The sequence below is a fragment of the Neolamprologus brichardi genome, chromosome 12 (assembly GCF_056152115.1).
Source record: "Neolamprologus brichardi isolate AB-2024 chromosome 12, ASM5615211v1, whole genome shotgun sequence".
In the NCBI taxonomy this organism is placed as follows: domain Eukaryota; kingdom Metazoa; phylum Chordata; class Actinopteri; order Cichliformes; family Cichlidae; genus Neolamprologus; species Neolamprologus brichardi.
Window position 1 is genome coordinate 17600968 of NC_142115.1, and position 18145 is coordinate 17619112.

General features: G+C 42.6%; 2 protein-coding genes across 6 annotated transcripts in view; one reads left to right on the plus strand and one right to left on the minus strand.

Moving 5' to 3' along the window:
• Positions 1–18145, minus strand: part of nol6 (nucleolar protein 6 (RNA-associated)) — an 82294-nt gene that overhangs the window by 50780 nt on the left and 13369 nt on the right. The window lies entirely within an intron of this gene.
• The window catches only part of rhobtb4 (Rho related BTB domain containing 4), a 39059-nt gene that overhangs the window by 12291 nt on the left and 8623 nt on the right, over positions 1–18145 (plus strand). For 3 of the 5 annotated variants that reach the window (XM_006784105.3, XM_006784104.3, XM_006784103.3), the window contains exons 3-8: positions 9022–9223; positions 9498–9601; positions 13117–13302; positions 13690–14509; positions 14690–14909; positions 15882–16000. In XM_006784105.3, the coding sequence (XP_006784168.1) occupies positions 9032–9223; positions 9498–9601; positions 13117–13302; positions 13690–14509; positions 14690–14909; positions 15882–16000 (1641 nt within the window). In that variant the 5' untranslated portion in view covers positions 9022–9031. Of the gene's footprint in view, positions 1–1957; positions 2453–8840; positions 8896–9021; positions 9224–9497; positions 9602–13116; positions 13303–13689; positions 14510–14689; positions 14910–15881; positions 16001–18145 lie in introns of those variants that run through there. The other 2 variants (XM_006784102.3, XM_006784106.3) reach the window with 2 other exon arrangements.

Below are 18145 nucleotides of genomic sequence, written 5' to 3' on the forward strand. Positions count from 1 at the left end.
ACTAAATATACTGCAGACAAAACTGAGCATTTGTCCAAGCAGCAAGACGCCTCTTTGCCGAAGCATTCCTGCCAAAAGAGTGATCTCAACCCATTCTCCCAACTTTAATCTCACCAAAGTGTAAAAGCTACGGGACTAAACTTCCCACACAGTTAATAAAAGACCCATAAAGCTTGTTTAACAAAACACAGTCCTTTTTTGTTTTACTGTAGCTGAATGGGGCCAGACATCACCTCAGAATTGTGCTGCTTAAGAGTTCTCTCACAAGTACACCTCTCCCCCCCAAAAAAACAGGGGGGGGGGGGGGGGGGGGGGGTCTCTCTCCACATTTTCTAAGCCCTCTCTGTGCCAGTGGTGTTGAACCCCTGCTTTCTCCAATGGCATTCCAGCCCATCTTTCATGCTGTTTCATTGTGGCCATGCCAGCCAGGTCAGGGGGCAGTATTTTCTCAGGGCTTCAAGACAGCATTGGAAAAATAGATATAAGACGTACAGTTTGACTATTTGTGCACTGAATTCCTGTTTGATTCCTGTTTGTTGTCGTTGTGTCTGCATGTGTGCGTGATGTGCAAGAATCTACATGAACACAAACATTTTAAGTATGTTTGCTGCACTTAGGTCAAATAACACACTGACCTTCTCTTTAAAATGCTTAATATAGCTCAGTATGTTGCGACACCAATGGCTAACCTGCGATATAGAATCTGTCTCAAAGATGTAAGCTGCCTCTTTTGAGGTGGCTCCGAGTGACAGCACTGACTTGATGTCGCCTAAGAGCCTGCGCCGCCTTTGTTTTAGAGATTACAGTACCAAACTCTGCCAGTAGATGTCCGTCTTCAGTCTTGCACAGCCTCCAAACAAAGTTGGCAGACTGGATTTCAAAGATGTTCACATGATCAAATTGGTGACTGTATCAGTATCCTAAGTGTGTGAAATAAGCGAAAGATAAAATGATGCTGAATGTTAAAGAAATCCCACATTCACCTTTTATCTTGAGCTATTCCCATGACTATAGTGAGTGGCAGATGGACTCGTAAAAGCTCCTGCCTTGAAAGCAAACCTGCAAAAGTTTAAATTAAACATAGTTTTGCTTGAAGAAAACTGGAGGTATTTTGCTGACATGGCAAAGCTCAGCATTCCAGCAGTAAATTCTTAGACACTGAGATCTTGGAAAATATGATAGCTATGTATTCTCCTTGATCCAGTCTGTGATCTCTTCTTTTACTGGCTTTAGTAGCAGTAGGCTACAGTTGCAACGTGGTAGTTGCTATGCCTGAAAACCCGGAGTAACCTTAGGAGAAAATTTCTCTCCATTGCCCATGAGTAATAATAACAGTCTTGCATTATTTACCTGGATAGAGCGTGTTTGCAAGGGTTAAAGGGGAAACGTAGTTAAATCCCACTGACATGGAGACAGTTGCGTGGATAACATAAAAAAACAAACAAAACAAAAAATACCCCGTGCTTACCTATGATTGATTACTAGGTAGTGATTAAAGGCAGTGCAAAGTGAATGCAAGCGCTCTATCTGTTAAAGGCAGCACGCTTTGTGGGCCGTTCTGAGTTAATAGGATGAAAAGAGCATAGTTTCTGGGCGGGGATACGATCATATATACAGGACATGATTGGCCCGCGTGTTCTAATCGCTGAGGAGGCCTTAAGTGTTCCTCTTAAGCCTCGAGATTTAGGCTATTAAAGTATTACAGTAATAAAGTTAGTGCGTTTAAATTGCGTTTTAAATTCCTCAGCCACTGTTGCATGGTAATGGTCATCCCGGAGCTGTTTGACAGTTGTTCTTATTCACAGAAATCACACAGCGCAGTAAAGAAAAAACGCTAATTGCAGAATTTCATATTTTAATCAATAGACAGCTCAAAAGTTCGACTTTTAGTCATCAGTGACGTCTTCCGTATTCTCAAGTCTTCTTCCAAAAATGTCAGTTTGCGGGATATCGAGCTGTGTGTCTAAATCCTCAGAAAGATGGAGTGCAAACGTCTAATTTTCCAACGGATATTGAACGCAGCACAGGAGAAGTTGGAAGACTTGTGTCGTGACGCGCAGTCGTGGAGGCGTGCCTCTGATGAAATCAGCCGGGGAAACAACAACAGAAAGGGGGTGGCTCAGACTAGAAGACTCTTTCAGCCAGTTATGATTGCATTTCATCCTCCAAAGTGTCAGTTTGAAGATAACACAGCATTATATTAAGTCTGCAGCAGCGAGCTGGTTCTTGTTGAGTTCTGTGAGGCGCTGGATTAAGGAGGCAGCGACGGGAAGTAGACTAAAGAGGAGGATGTGATAGGGCAAAGGTCCTGTCTGCAGTTATTTGTGCTCTTTGGCAAACAACGGGATCGCAGCGATCGCATCTTCCCTCTCCGTGCGTCTTTGTCCGGTTTCAGTGACCGGCTAAACCACCAGCAGAGTGGCATGTGGGTCAATTCCGGAACCGTCGGAAGGTAGGGACCCCTCCTGCAGGAATACTCGGTCACATGCTCTTCTTGCGATTCTGGCTGTGCACAAAGCAATCCGCACAAAGCCCCCAACATCTTTTTTTCCTCCTCCCTTTTACACTCCAGAGATTCATTAACAGCTGTTTTCTGTTCATAATGTTTCAATCACCTCTTCCATCTCTGTAACATCATCGTAATTATAACGGAGCCTGTTTTATTTCAACGTGTTATAGTAATATTTCAGACAGAGATGTTACAATATCACAAGGCGGGGTTATTTAAAAAACACCTGCAGACTTATGTTACTTTTTCTTTTTCCTTTTTTTTTCTTCCTTTGACATTATGATTCTGTGTTGTAGTGAAGCGGTTGGGCTTGGCACATTACGCCAGACTTATCAGTGCATCATTTGCCATGTAGGATTGTACCTGCCCTTTTTTATAACATCGTTATGTGAGAGACAGCAGTACAGTGAATATTGACTCGTGCCTTTTATCTTTATAGACTCTGATGACAAAACACAAGACTGACTGATTTGTTGAATCGGTCTCTATGAGAAACTATGAATGAGCCAGGTGGTTATGAATGGCTGCGGGGAGATGCAGCACACGAGGTTCTTTCATTGATGACTGTAGGGATCCTACACCGCGGTATTTACAGGGACAGCGTGCAGATCGAAGCAGGGACAAAAGATAACGTGCAGCCTGAGAAGATGAATGTGACCTTGTAGGACCGTAGACACACACACACACACACACACACACACACACACACATATATATATATATATATATATACACACACACACACACACACGCGCACACACACACACACACACACACATATATATATATAGCGTGTGGGCCATGACGTCATCTGAGGGACGGTGCTTCGCAGGTAGCTACGTGTCTGATGAAGAACCTTCTCACTCCTACCTCGAAATAAATAAATGATATTCTGGGAGTTTCTTTTTTATCTCACTTCGTTTTCATTTCCAGTCATTAGCAATTAATCATATCTAGTTGCATAAACATTTTGGCATGCACACGATATTGTGCAATCCTTGTCTTTTGGCCAGCATCATTTTTTTCCCTCCTCGAGTGATGTCTAATAATGCTCACTGTGTGACTGTGGCTGAGCCATTTGTGGAAACACCAACTGTATCGGATCTTCTGTTCTGTGCGTCTCTCTACCAGCGTCCTACCAGTCATCCGCCCTTAACACACTGGCAATGAGATGTGTTTTTGTTGGCCATTAAGAATTTTGTTCTTAAATCTTATGGCAGTACTGTAGGTAATGAATCAAAGATCAAGGCTGTCGTTATGTATACTCAAATGGCTTAACCTATTGTCCTGATTAGGCACTGTGCCCAAACATTCGACTGTGTCAACAGCTTTCAGATAACATTCTGCAGCGCTGATAAACCCACATGGAAGAATGAGCCAGCATTATATGGCAGGCTTGAATGTCCTGATCCCTGTACCAAGCTGTAGTGGGAGATATACAGAGGTAAATAGTGCTTAGAATTGCTCAGATGCTTTATGGTTTGCTTTTATATGTAACATAGTGCTTTGGTGCGGAAAAGATAAAGTATGTCGCATTTTTAAACAAGATTAGTACTGCTGGACTACTTTCCTCCCACCCTAATTATCTTTGGGTCAATAGAAACTCTTAATATGATTGTGACACGTCAAGTGACATGCACCATAAGTATTAAGTTGAAAAGTTTTAGAATTCAAAGATGGCAAAGAGTCCTAAGCATATGATTCATGAGAGCTGGGGTTGGGTCACTAGCCACAAAAAAGTTTGAGAGCCCCTGCTTTACATCATGCTTTAAACCACAGTTGCATTCCCACAGGAATGGCCTGGACTATTTTCTCCCAGACAAACCTAATCCATCTCTACATCAGTAAAGTTGTAGTAATATCTAGGTCACCAAGTCCTTTGTTTTAAAGTTACAGTACTTGCTTTGTCTCAGGTGCATAGAAAAATCACAATCACATTGTGAGTTTTTTTCCAGAAAAACAAACCATGTACAAAAAAGACAACGTGTCATGTTTCAATTTATTTGAAATATTAGTCTCAAATGAGCCGGCTAAAGATAAACAGTATGCAGTTGTATGCAATGATAAGGTAATAGATTTATGCTAATAACAAGTGTATTTTGTATGTAGTGTTTGGATTCTTTATGCAATTAAAAGTCAAAACCATCAGATGACACTTTGAAGATCAGTGGAAAATGACAATTAAATCGCCAGCTTACCTGTTTGTTCAATCAGAATAGTCTTAAAAAGAAAATTGTGAGAATGGGTGACGAAGCATGAGAGATGAGAGAGACGTGAATGACAGACATGCTTGGAGAGACTGTATGTAAAAGTGTCCTGTATATGGAGTGGATACTGAAAGGTACAAGGGTGTGAACTAGAAATTGGAAGAAAACGAGCAAGAAGGACAGCAAGATAGATGAGAGAGGAAAGAAGTGGTGGGAAGTATAGATGAAGAAAAGTAGAAGGAAGACTGGCAGGGATGAATAGGAGAACTCAGAGACACAAGGGTTGGCCTGTCTGTGTTTAAAAAGCTTTACTGCAGCAGAGAGAGAGAGAGGAGCGAGGCTTTTTCAACTAAGCTGGCGTGCGGCTGGCTCCCAAACAGCCTTTAAATCATTAGGCTAGATGCATACATAGCATCGCCTGCCGTGGGTCGTGCATTAATACCAGTACCATCTGCAAAGGGTAAGACAGTGCAGGCATGCATGTGTGTATGCATGACTCTGCGAGTTTGTGAGTGAGTCTGAGGTCTACTGTCAGCCATCCTGGGAGCCTAGCAGAGGCTACAGACCAGGTTATGTAACCAGTCTATGGCAGCTGTGCCTGTGGCTGTCAGTGTCTCAAACACCCACAAAACACACAAATGTAACTCACACACACAGATGCGCAAGTGCACAAACCTAAAACGCATACACAAGAATGAACGAGTAAGCATTTTTTTTTTCTTGCAAGAGAGCAAACTTTTGACAAAAACAACTGTTATTAAAAGGAAGCTTACATGGTTGCACATGTTTGAATAGTTTCTGCAGACAATTACACACGAGCACTTTGTGTATGCAGCCAAGCCTGTGATAGTGTAAGCCCCATAGCTCTGTGTGAGTGGCCAAGTGTTGACCCATGCATTAAATGGGTAGTTTTTGGGGTCACTCTTTTTTCACTTCTTTTTTTTTTTTGCATGAGTGGTTGAAGAGAGCACAGTGGCAGCCGGCTTCAACGCTGGCATCGGGGTGAATTCTAGCCCCAAGGAAGAAGAGGCAGATGGGGGGTGGGGTGTTAAGGTTTTGGGATAACTGGTTGCTGCCAGTGGATCACTATAGGTGTTACATAACAGAGAAACTGGGGAGGGGGAGCGGGGTGTATATTTGATTAATACTGCTCCTTGACTTACATCCAAAAAGGTCATAGAATGATAGATCACTGCTGAAAAAACAGGTGGAGGAAAGTGTGCTGTTGGGAGAAAAAGTGGGAGGAGACAAGGGAGATGGAGAAAGGTTACTAGAAGACAATGAGTGAACAGAAGGATGGAAGAACTGTGAACTGGAGCATTATATTTAGGGAATAAATGCAGAGTGGAAATAAAGTGAGGGAGTTTGTCAGCTGGTCCAAAAGTATGCTAGAGAGGGTACAGCTGGAATAAAACAAATAACCCACACAGACAGAAGGATAAATAGAAGGATTTGGAAAAGAGCCAGTGAGTTTGTGTACAGATAAACTAAACAGGAAGATGACAAGATGTGTTTATCTTTCTCCTTTAAGGGCTGTGTGGCCTTAAAGAAAAGCCATACAAAGACACACATTATGCATGAGTTTCCTTGTCTCTTTGGGCATGCATGCAGGCTTGCACACATGCACGCGTGCACGCACTGACTAAATCCATGACATTCCAGAATTAACTAGAAGGGTCATGTTTGTGTGTTGAGTGGGCATTTGAGTCCCTGTCACAGTGTTTCTATCAGTCTGCTGATGCCTACGCAATATCAATATGTCCTTAAAAGTGTCAGAAAAACATGCACATGTAGCGAAAAAATAAAACAGTGACTCATTGTCTCATTGTTTTACATTGCAAACTGTCTTTGTCCTTTTAGACACCTTTGCTAGCTAACATGGAAAAATCACACTGGCCAGCAGATGAAGTCTAGACATCTGTGTACAGTTCACTATAGTTCACTGACTAAAAATGAAACCTGAGCTCTACAGCTACACTTTCCGCTCCTCTGAGCTGCACAAGTCTCCTGCTTCCATAGTCTTTGGCTTCCGTTCATCCTCCAGTCATGCAATTAAAAATAATTGTTGGAGTCTAGGAACGCTTAGGAGGTTTAAATATAAACCTGTGAGCAGGTGTGTATCTGCCAAGCGCAGTGGTGTATGAGTAGACAGTTGTGTTACACTTGTTAACCAACACATGACCGAACTCGCTTGGGGCCTCGGTGAAGATCCTCAGATGGAGGATGATATCTGGGAGTCAGGTACTGTTGATCCCCCTGAGAAACTGTCCACGCCACCACCAACGCTGCCTTCTGGTTATATCAGTGCTTGCATGCACATGCACGCACTCTCTCGTGCACACACACACACTGACTTACATAGTCCTGCAGGCCAGTAGTAAAGGATTTAACACCGTACTCTGATATCTCCCTTGTATTTAACTTTCTTTCCTTTTTTACGGAATCACACATATTCACACATATCAAAGCATCAGCAGGAAAATTTGTGATTTGTTCTCCCGAAAAGCCTTGGTTATTGCCGGTCCCATCCTTTTGATCCCTGTAGCATTAATTTCTGGTTCTAATGCTGGGCTGACAGTGCCTCTCGTTCTCTCTAATACTAATAATCCCCTCCCTGGCTTTTTCTATCTTGCCATTCTTTTCTGGCTATCCACTGTTTCATTGGAAACAGAGAGGATTTAACAGTACTGTACATCACGTCTGGATCCCCCGTTTGTCACCGCCATTTTTGGTACACTCAATTCAAATGTCCTTTGGCAGATATCGCTCACAACCACTTGTAATAAGTCAGGATTCACAGTTGGCCCTTTATCCTTGTTTAGTTTTCTAAAAACAGCACTAAGAAGCCTGCTGCCATCACCATTAGCCACAAAGCTGTTAGGTAACTGCCAGGTTGCGCTATCTTTTTATTGCTTTCTCTATCTCTCTCCTCTACCTGTTGTACGTGCGTCTGAAGGTGTGACAGCTAAGGTGGCAAGGGAAAAGGATATTTTTAACTCTGAAAGTCATAAATCCACATGGAGCGTTCAGGAAGCTGCTTCTTTGACAGCTCAGGTAAACAAAAGAATCTCTGTTCTGTACTTCCTGGCTGACGTAAACGGGACCCCCTTCTGACAGGAAATTGGAAAAAGTCAAGCCTTTTTTGTTGTTGTTGACAAAGAAAATCGATGTCTTAGGTCTCGAGGGAAATAAAGCAACGGTGATATAGATGAAGTGAAGGTGTATGGCTACACTGAGAGCAGCTCATGGTCGAATAGCAGGGCACACACGTGGCTCATGTGTCTGATGAATAGATGCCATTTTTAGCTGCTGGTGTCTGTCACTGCTGGACTGAAGTGTTGCACTGGCATCCACGTCATTGGAATAACAAACCAGAGCCTTTATAAATGTTTCAGATGCTCTATTTAAGGGGGCCTTGGTTTGGGTTTTGAATAAGTCGCAACCCCGAATGGACTGATTAGCTGGCTACAGACTGAACTGAGTCTGTGGTGTGGGGTGGCAGTGGTGTCGGTTTTGTAATAGCACAGATTTCTCCAGGAAAGTTTTAAAATGGGTATTAACATGTGTGTTGACATGTCAGAAATGTTTGTAAGCAGTTTATGGAAAGGGGATTTTGGTAAGCTTTTCAGAGTGATGTTTGGTTTTAAAAGAAGAAGTCAGCTGACCTGTGCAGTACTTCCGTTTTGCACCAAGGTTAAGTACAGAGGTGACAGGTGGCCATACATGGCTGCCACATTGTTGTTGTTGTTTTTTTCTTTAACCCTTTTATCTAATTTATACTGAATATCTTTGATGCCAAGAGAAGACGAATGATGATGCATGAAAGACCAAAAATGCTTTCATCATCTCGCATTAGGTTTCCTCTAAAATGAAAATGCTCTGAGTGATTCAAAAGAGGTGCAGAAAGGGGGAGAAAAGAACAGTAAACTCCAGGGAAGTCTCGTTCTCCTTCCTCTGTCCATCCACCTCCTCCCCCTTCTCTCTGTTTCTCTCTCTGTGCTGTTACAGAAATAGCTCTGTGGTCCTTCTTTTGCTCAGCCTGTGAACCATGTGTTCTGTTGAGGGGTTTGGCAGAAGCCTGAATACACTGGGCAGCACAGCTATGGGGGCTTAGATCCTTAACAAAGCTCCCCTAGGCTGGGCGACAGTTAGCGGCTACTTTGCCTGATGCCTGTTGTTGTCAGTGTCAAAATGCAGTGTCATTCTTCCTGTGGTTCTTTATCAAATGCTGTTTTATTTTTGTTTTTCATGACTGTTGAATTAACCACTTCTCATTTTGATTCTCTCTTCTCTCGTGTTTTCCAGGGCCCTCTCCATGGATATAGACACAGACTATGAGCGGCCCAATGTGGAAACCATTAAATGTGTGGTGGTAGGGGATAATGCAGTAGGCAAGACCAGGCTAATCTGTGCCCGGGCCTGCAATGCCACCCTCACACAGTATCAGCTGCTTGCCACCCACGTGCCAACCGTCTGGGCCATCGACCAGTACCGTGTATGCCAGGAGGTGGGTACATGCACACAGAGTCAAACACAGTTCAGAAAGAGCTGCATAGACAGACATGGGTACAGTTCTGGGCATTGTACAGAGGCCGAAACACAGGCTATAGTAGTTACACATATGTATAAAAAGTAAGTAATGCATTATCAACACTGAAAATGTTGTGCAGGCCACTTGGCATTGTTGTGCTTAGTTTTGAATTAGCAGAGTGCTTAAACAATCCTTCGAAACATCTCAGAATAAAGTTAAGAGCTTTTGACCTGATTTGTCTGTGTTGCAGGTGTTAGAGAGATCTCGTGATGTAGTGGATGAAGTCAGTGTGTCCCTGAGGTTATGGGACACATTCGGGGATCATCACAAAGACAGACGTTTTGCCTATGGCAGGTGAGCAGATACACTCAGTGAAAAAAACCCCCACACACACACGCACACACATACACACAAACACAGTTCGAAGCTATCCGCTTTCCCCAACTTCATTACTGACCCAGTAACACCATTTGTTGGCTGACCACAAGGTTAACTATCTTTAAGCGTGTTGTTCTAGTTTCCCATTTTAATTGGCGCTGCCAAGAAATTGCTTTGTGTTGGCTGTGTAGTTTGTAAGGCATTAACACAATTTACGTGGGCTAACATATCACCAAATTCATTGTTGGCTTCTTCAGCAGAATGCAACCAATCTATTACACCCACAGAAACATGTCAGTGTAACTTTCCCTCACCCAAAAGTTGCTTTTTGTGTAATCCAGCTGCCATGCTTTTTTAGTTGAACTCTGCTCTCAAGCTGTTACATCCCTCCTCCCTCAGACGTGATTGGATCATCGCTATATCCTCTTATTTCCCGTGCCTCTATCAAAGCTGCTTCATTGGCATGAAATGCAAAAGCACTTATTGCCAAAGCAAAATTCAGCAGATAGAAATTCGATTCACACCGAGCAAAAGTTGGCCAGTGACATCAAACTGAACAATAAAAAAAAAAAGAAAGGATACATTTTAACCATGCTTAAAAAGGCTACTGTGCTCTATATTGCACTCTGCTGTATGTTTTACCAACAATGGGTGGATCCTTAAAAAAGATCCTTAAGAAAAGCAAACAAACACAGATCCCTCCCTCAGTCATACGTAAGGTAAGTTAAACAGAAGTGCCGAGTCACTGCGGTCATTAGCCTTCGTTTTGTTAAAATAAAGTTTCCTTAAGATATTCTTTGGCGAGTTGTCTTATTTTAGAATGGCTCAGGCCAGATTCAGATGGTTTACGCTTTCAAACCTGAACCATTAAATAAGAAAAAGCCAGAAAATGTGAATTTGTTTTAGATCTGTTTTGCAATTTAGTGTAATTTAATTAAAAAAAACACTGGGATCACACTGATTAGGCTGGTGTATGCACTTTGTGTACCAGGTCACCTTGCCCCTGTGTCAGGTGTGTTTGAGTGAGAGGTTACGTGTGTGTTTATTGTCAAGTAGCATGTAGTTCATTCGTTCATTTTGTTCTTGTTTTGCTGCTATGATACAAATTAGGCCAAAGTGTCTGTACATGTGCACATTGATATGCCTCTATTTGTATATGTTTTGGTGTGTGCGTGCGTGTGTGCATGTGTCTGTCTGCATACCCTGTATGCTTTGTCAGCCTGCAGTCAGCTGATAAAAACACAACGCCAGCTCAGCTGTTTTTTCTGTGCCCGGTGTCACTGGCTCCCCTCCCACTCCTCCTCCTTCCCTCCCATTCCATTCATCTGAGCCGCGCTTTATTCTCCATCCTGTCCTCAGGCTCCTCTGATTCACCTCACCCCTCCCTCCTCTCTCATTACCTTAACTGAATTTACATCATAAGGCTCCGTGGTGCCCTTGACACTTTGCTACCTCCTAACCCAGCCTTTTGTTGATATCAAAACTCAAAACATCACATTGTCAAATGATACCCAGATTGTCACATGGCTTGTTAGAAGAGGAACACTCAGTTTGGGAAAATAAACACAGAGTGAAAATAGGTCAAGTTAAAAAGTTTTTCATTCAGCAGAGATTCAGAAATTTAAAAAAACAAAAAGTTATAAATTGAAGCATTTCCAGCATGATTTGCCAGTGTGATACAAATCCACTTTGTTTGTATATTTAGAGGCAGACTGGGGCAGGTCTTCACAAAATGCAGATAGGAGAAAAATATACTCCATATAAAGGATGACCTGTTGGTCCATATATCACGTGTCCAAAAAGAAAACACATTTTTATGCATTTATATTTGAATGTATCATAAGCTATTATGTACTGACAATTTTTATATTCTAGATTAGTTACATAATCTACATTATGTTTGTAGTGTTAATAGGATTGCCTGTCAGTCCAGCAACAGCATTAACGAAGACACTACAACTTGTTATGAACGACTTTGCAGTTTGCATTTATATGGTGCCACTTGCTTTAGTGAAGTTGACCACGCAGCAAGACCTAGATCTTAAATGGAAAAACATACAAACAAATCACGAGATCCGATGCATGTACACATAACATGACCTCAAATAGCCTAAGCCGTGGCAATGATCCTTGTGCAAAGTGCAAATGGGAGTTCCTGTGTGTGTGTATGAGAGAGAGAGAGCATGAGCAGTGATGTAATACTTCAGTATTGTATATTACATCCTTGCCAGTAGAAGCTTTTCAGAGATTATGTAGTGAAAGTAAAGAGGACTATGGAACCCGTGTCTGCACTGCCGAAAATGTCACAGTTGATTTAGTGCAGTTCGGTTTCATTTCCTTTAAAGAAGAGGGGACGTCAGGTTAGCTGCCTTTGTGTGTTACTTGCAAATCAAGCTGTTTGTCCCTCTTCTTCAAGGATGCTTCCTGTTAAAAGATTTTCACGTTTTAGTCAAGTAGTCAGAGTATATTTTGATTTCTTACAGTGCTGCCTTTGTGTGCTCATTAAAGTGGGTCATATTTTCTGGAGCAAAGGTATTTTGCCAAAGGAAATAGACAAGTTTAAGTGGCATTTAATGATCCTCTCAGGTTCATTAATGGGCTTTTCTCCCACTGTCTGATGAACAATGTGTGCCTGACAAAAACTGGAACATATGTATATTTAATTATCTTCAAGTTATCAGCGATGCTTAATCTAGTGCACAAATTACATAAGTCTTTAGTAGTCTTGTGCTGCTGGGATCAGAAGTCCTGTGTTGTTGCGCTGTTGTGAGGAGCAGATCATTTAGCGATTGAGCATTTTTGCCTCGTCAGCATTGCACAGGCACTAAATGATCCATCCCGCTGGCACGAAGCTCAGTCAAACATTACCTAGAAAGAGAAATGCCTGCACCAACATGTCACAGAAATTTCAACTCTGGAGAACAGCTGTAAGTGCTGCCGTCTGCCTGCTCAAACACATTAGAAAATGGGAAAATGAAATTCCATGTATGCATGTGTGTGTGTGTGTGTGTATTCTGATCTATTCTTAGCTTTCTCTTTGTTGTCCATGTAGCCTTGAAGGGCTTATGGAGATTTACGTAAGAGAGAGCGGGAGAGAGGGAGCGAGAGAGAGGGACAGGCCAGACAAATCACCAGCCCAGAGGCCCAGAATCACAGACACACAGACCCACCCGCGCACACACGTCTTCTGACCCCAGCTTTCTCACTGGCACCGTCCATGTTCCTGCAGTGCCTTGCAGCAGCTCAAAAAAGCTTCATCCACACATGTATGTTTTAAGCATAAACTTGACAAGACGTCCGTTGAATCAGCACCGATCCTTTTCATTTCCCTTTTTTTTTTTTATCTCTGTCCCCTTGATGCCATCAAAGACCACATGTCTTCTGATGACTGGCATCTTCTGCTCATGACATAACAAATCAGCCCTCCTCTCTTTCTGCCTTTTGAGAGATCACTGATATTCTTTTCACCCCTGCTCTCTCCACCCTTTTAGGTCTGATGTAGTGGTGCTTTGCTTCTCTCTGGCTAATCCCAATTCCCTGCGCCACGTCCGCACCATGTGGTTCCCGGAGATCAAGCACTTCTGTCCCCGGACGCCCATCATCCTGGTTGGTTGCCAGCTGGATCTGCGCTACGCCGACCTGGATGCTGTTAACCGTGCGCGCCGACCGCTAGCCAAGTGAGTTGCATTTTACATTAGGCATTAACAGACGGGTTTAGAGGGAACCTTGACCCTGTGGCTTCAGTGAGATGTGCATGTGATGTGCATGCCTGGTTAATCAGCAGCAGGAACTAAATCACCATAAATGAGGCAATTTTAATGCGTTTTTGCTTTGTGTTGTGAAGAAAAGTTAAAACGGCTAAAACGGTCAATTTTCTGCTCTTTTGAAAAAGATTGGCTTGCACTGATGTCATCAGTGACATCATGTAAGCTGTTCTTAAAACTAGCACTGAGATGAATACAGCTTTCTTATAGCATTGTTTTGTGCACCTAATTATATTGCTTGCAGTTCTTTTTATCTGACTGCTGTCATCATTATGATTGTTATGTCTTTCTCACTCACAGACCCATCAAACCTACAGATATCCTTCCTCCAGAGAGAGGCCACGAGGTGGCAAAAGAACTTGGTATTCCCTACTACGAGACCAGCATCGTTGCCCAGTTTGGTGTCAAAGATGTTTTTGACAATGCAATCCGTGCTGCCCTTATCTCCCGTCGACATCTGCAGTTCTGGAAGTCGCACCTGAAGAAGGTCCAGAGGCCCCTCCTCCAGGCGCCATTCCTGCCTCCTCGGCCACCACGCCCCATAGTGGGCATCCCAGACCCGCCTCTAACAGACGGCGAGGGCCCCGACTCCCTTTTCTGTCAGCCACTGTGTGCGGATGTTCTTTTCCTTCTGCAAGGTGGCACTACTCGAGTTTTTGCACACAAAGTCTATCTGGCTACATCCTGCTCCAAGTTCTATGACCTCTTCACCCTTGATCTCGGTGGATCGTGTACCGGGCCATGGGGGGAGGAACAGGAGAGCAAGGAAAAATCGGAGAGCGGGGAGGAAGACGAGCAGAGCCGGAGAGGAGCCAAGGAGCAAGCTGGACGTACTAAGAGCCTAGATATTGATAAAGATGGGGTTGACGGAGGAGTGAGAGGCCTGAATCAACCCCAGCTGCGCCAGCAGGGCTCTTTGAGGACTTCCCAGAGTGATAATGCACTTCCTTCTCGAGCCCAGTACTCCCTGGGAGCACTAGGGACCGGGCGAGCACTTTCAGGATGGGGAAGGGGGTTCTTGAGTGTTTGTTTGGAGCACATAGATGATCCCGTGACTGGACACCCACGACTCATGACTGTGGTAGCCATGGATGCACTTATACAGGAGGAGCCATTCAAGGTGATGAAGTTAAAACACTGTTACTGAGAAAATAATTTTATTGATCGGAATATGTGAGATATTCTGCACCATTATTTTAGTCTAAAGCCTTAGTATGTCAAAAGAAGCAAACAAACAAACAAAGATTTCATCTTTCCAAAGCTCTGTATATTTGACCTCTCTGTTTGGTTTTTGTTCTAGGCCGTGCTTCAGTACCTATACACCGGCAGTTTGGATGAGGGTCGAGGAGATCTGATGCAGGTCGCCACCATCGCGGAGCTACTTGAGGTGTTTGACCTGCGAATGATGGTGGCCAATGTTTTGAACAGAGAAAGCTTCATGAACCAGGAGATCACCAAGGCCTTCCATGTCCGCAGAGCCAACCGCATCAAGGAGTGTCTCAATAAGGGGACATTTGCTGGTAAACCACAATGCCATCCGCTCACTGGCTTGATGCTTTCAGTAACACTGGTCTTTTTGTACTGTATATGCTTTCCATATATGCATCAGTATGTGTTTTTGTGTCTGTCTGTGCTTGGGTATATGTGTGTCTGTGTGGGGAAGAGAAGCGAATGAGGGTTACGAGAGGTTGTTGAGGAGACCATGTGACGAAGACAGGAAACAGCACTCTCTTTCACTCTCCGAAAATGTACACCCTGTGTTACATTTGGTCATTCCCTTTCCATGTAGTACTTGCTATGCAAAATGCATTCATATGTTTTTCAAAGTCACAGTCAAAACATTTTGATGACTGACTGTTGCTTCACATTCTCTTGTGTTCGGTGTTATGTGTATCCTGTATTTGTGTTGTGTTGTCGTCATCCCTCCCTCCTGCGCTGTTGTGTATGCATGTTGCCACAGTGTTTCCAGCTAATGGTGAACATCTGACAGTTCTGACAAAAAAACCCCTTGCTCAATTTCATTACTTTCTATACTGTTTGTGTCGTGTTTGTTATTAACATTAGTGGATCTAAGTTTTCAATAATCTAAAAATTGCAGAAATGGTCCCATGACTTATTAAATGTTCAATTAAAGACAGGTGTAGTTTAACATGTTGCATGTTAAGAACCCTAGTGGAGAAGCTAGTGTATTTTCATGTCACTTAAACATTTCCTCTATCAAAGCTCTTGTTTGCACATGATGTTTCTCTGTGATCCTTGCATCTACTCTCCTTCCCTTACTCTATGTCAAAAGCTGTTCTGTCCCCCTGTCAATTTATCTCTCTGTCTGTCTACCTGTGTCTTTGTGCGTGTCTGTCTGGCCTCCTGTCTGTCTGTGTGTGTGTTTGTGTGTGTGTGTGTCTGGGCGTCTGCCTTGTTCGTCTTTCCCCCTCTGTAGCTTGGGCTTCTGTGGCATACCACGAGATGAACGCTCTTTTCCGCCCCGGTTTTAGATGTGGTGTTCCGACTGGATGATGGTTGTCTCCCAGGCCACAAGCCCCTGCTTATCTCCAGCTGCGACTGGATGGCGGCCATGTTCCGTGGCTCTTTCATGGAAAGTTACATTGAGGAGGTGAGCTCAGACAAAGTGGGAAAAAGTCAAGGATGGAGTTACCTTTAAGTTTTGAGAAGGGATCGAGTGTCCGTGTCCTAAATCCTGCTAAATTCCCAGTAGTAACTCACAACTAGCAAGACACTTTTTTAAGGCCACTTTGAAATGTTCCAAAACCTTTTAGATGAATTTGATTAGAAATGTTGTAAATGCCAGTTTATGGCTAATAGCATGACTAATATTAAATAATTTATGTTTATAATAACAGGGTATTTACGTGTGTACCAAAGCCCATTTGTAGCAGGTATGATAGGCTCCAACAACCTTTAATAGGATAAGCTCTCTAGAAAAGAGATGCAAAGAACACTTGAGCTATATTAGATATTTCTCTTTCTTTTATTTTTTAAAAACTTTTGAAAACCAGCTTTATTATGCTATCTTAGCCATGCTATCAGATTGCCCCACAAACCTTTTACTTACTTGTAGATGTGGTTGAAACTCTGTACGGCTCATGAGAATTGACCTACATACTAATTCACGCGTCCACACCTCCGTATACACAAATTTCCTGCACATGAGTACTGCTTGGCTTATCCTAACTCATATACAAGCATTATTATTTGCCATACAATGTAATGATTTGCGCTGATTATATTAGAGTGGGCTATTTATGTCTATAGCCTGTATACATAAAAACAAATATGCAGTCATACAAAGACACAGACGTGAACTTGTTGAGTCTGACTTCCTGTTTTTTGTGGTTTGACGCAAACCACAGCGTATCGGTGTTGTGTCAATAGGTTGAAGGCTCACATTTTGCACTAACTCTTCTCATCTTCTATCAACTCAATGACAGCCTTTAACTTCCTCTCTGGTTATGTGAGCCCCAGGGAAAGTCTCATAAAATTTTTCTGGGTAGTAAAATGTAGTCAGACTTTTTATGCAATCACCCGAGGTTTAGCTTCAGGAGGTTACTGGGTGCAGGATGTGTCTGACATAACCAGAGAGGAAGTTAAAGGCTGTCATTGAGTTGATACTCCTCGGACAGTGTTGCTGAACTAGATCCCACTGGGTATGGTTACTCTCAAGGTCAGCAGGTTTAGGTTACCCAGTCCTCTGGAAGTTCTGGAAGTTTTCTGGAACTGAAGCAATTGGTAAAAATAAAGCTGTGGTCGAGAAAAACATTGCTTTTTTTGTTGTTTGCACATGCCGATGGATGGGATTTCTTTCTGGAACACACCACATGAGTCTGTGTGCAAAAACAACCATTGCAGCTATTGTTGTCACTAGTGAAAACAGGACATCGGGATCAGTGAGGGGACGCAGTGTTTGCTGCTGGCGGTGGGCTGCTGGTGTCTATGGTTACTCTAAACAGTTCATGTTAATGGCATGAGGCTGGCAACACGTAGAGGACAGGTGGTCTGGACACAAAGATTCAAAGACTGACCGGACAATGATGCTGTCAGCAATTTTGTTTATGAACAGCTGTTTTGTTTTGTTTTATTTTATTTTATTTGCTTGCTGATTTGCTTGCTGATTTGCTTTATCCTAAATACATGGGTTTTTTTACTCCTAATTTGTAAGCTGTTGTTTATCTCACCAGGATGCTGCACTTCCTGCTACATGACCATAAGTTACCATGCTCTAATGTGTCTTACTTCCTGTGAGCTGCGCATATGAAGTGAATGCTAAACCACACTATTAAAACCCCCAAACGCTGGTCTTTAAATAGAAGCAGAACTTTAATGCATGACACAATACAACTGCTCAACCCTGAAACAGCAGATGATCTAGCTTTACTCACATCGTCCTGAACATTGTGCACATTTGACATACGTATTAACACGATGTGATATTTTTATGAAAATGAATTTCAAAATCTGAATATGACAAGAAAGAATCTGATTAATCTGGTGATAATACATTATCGTTATCCAAAAGCTACTTTTGATTTCAAACTTAGGTAATGCACAATGTACATTTATTAGCATCTACTAGATACATTTTATGCAGGCAATACATTGCTAATAAACAGCCTTATCATGTTACCATCACATTAGTTTGAAGTAAGTATTTTATATATTTGTGAAATATATATAAATTAATAATCCCTAACTCTAAGTGGGAGAGCATCGTGTGATTAGAGATGTGTTTCTCTATTTTTAT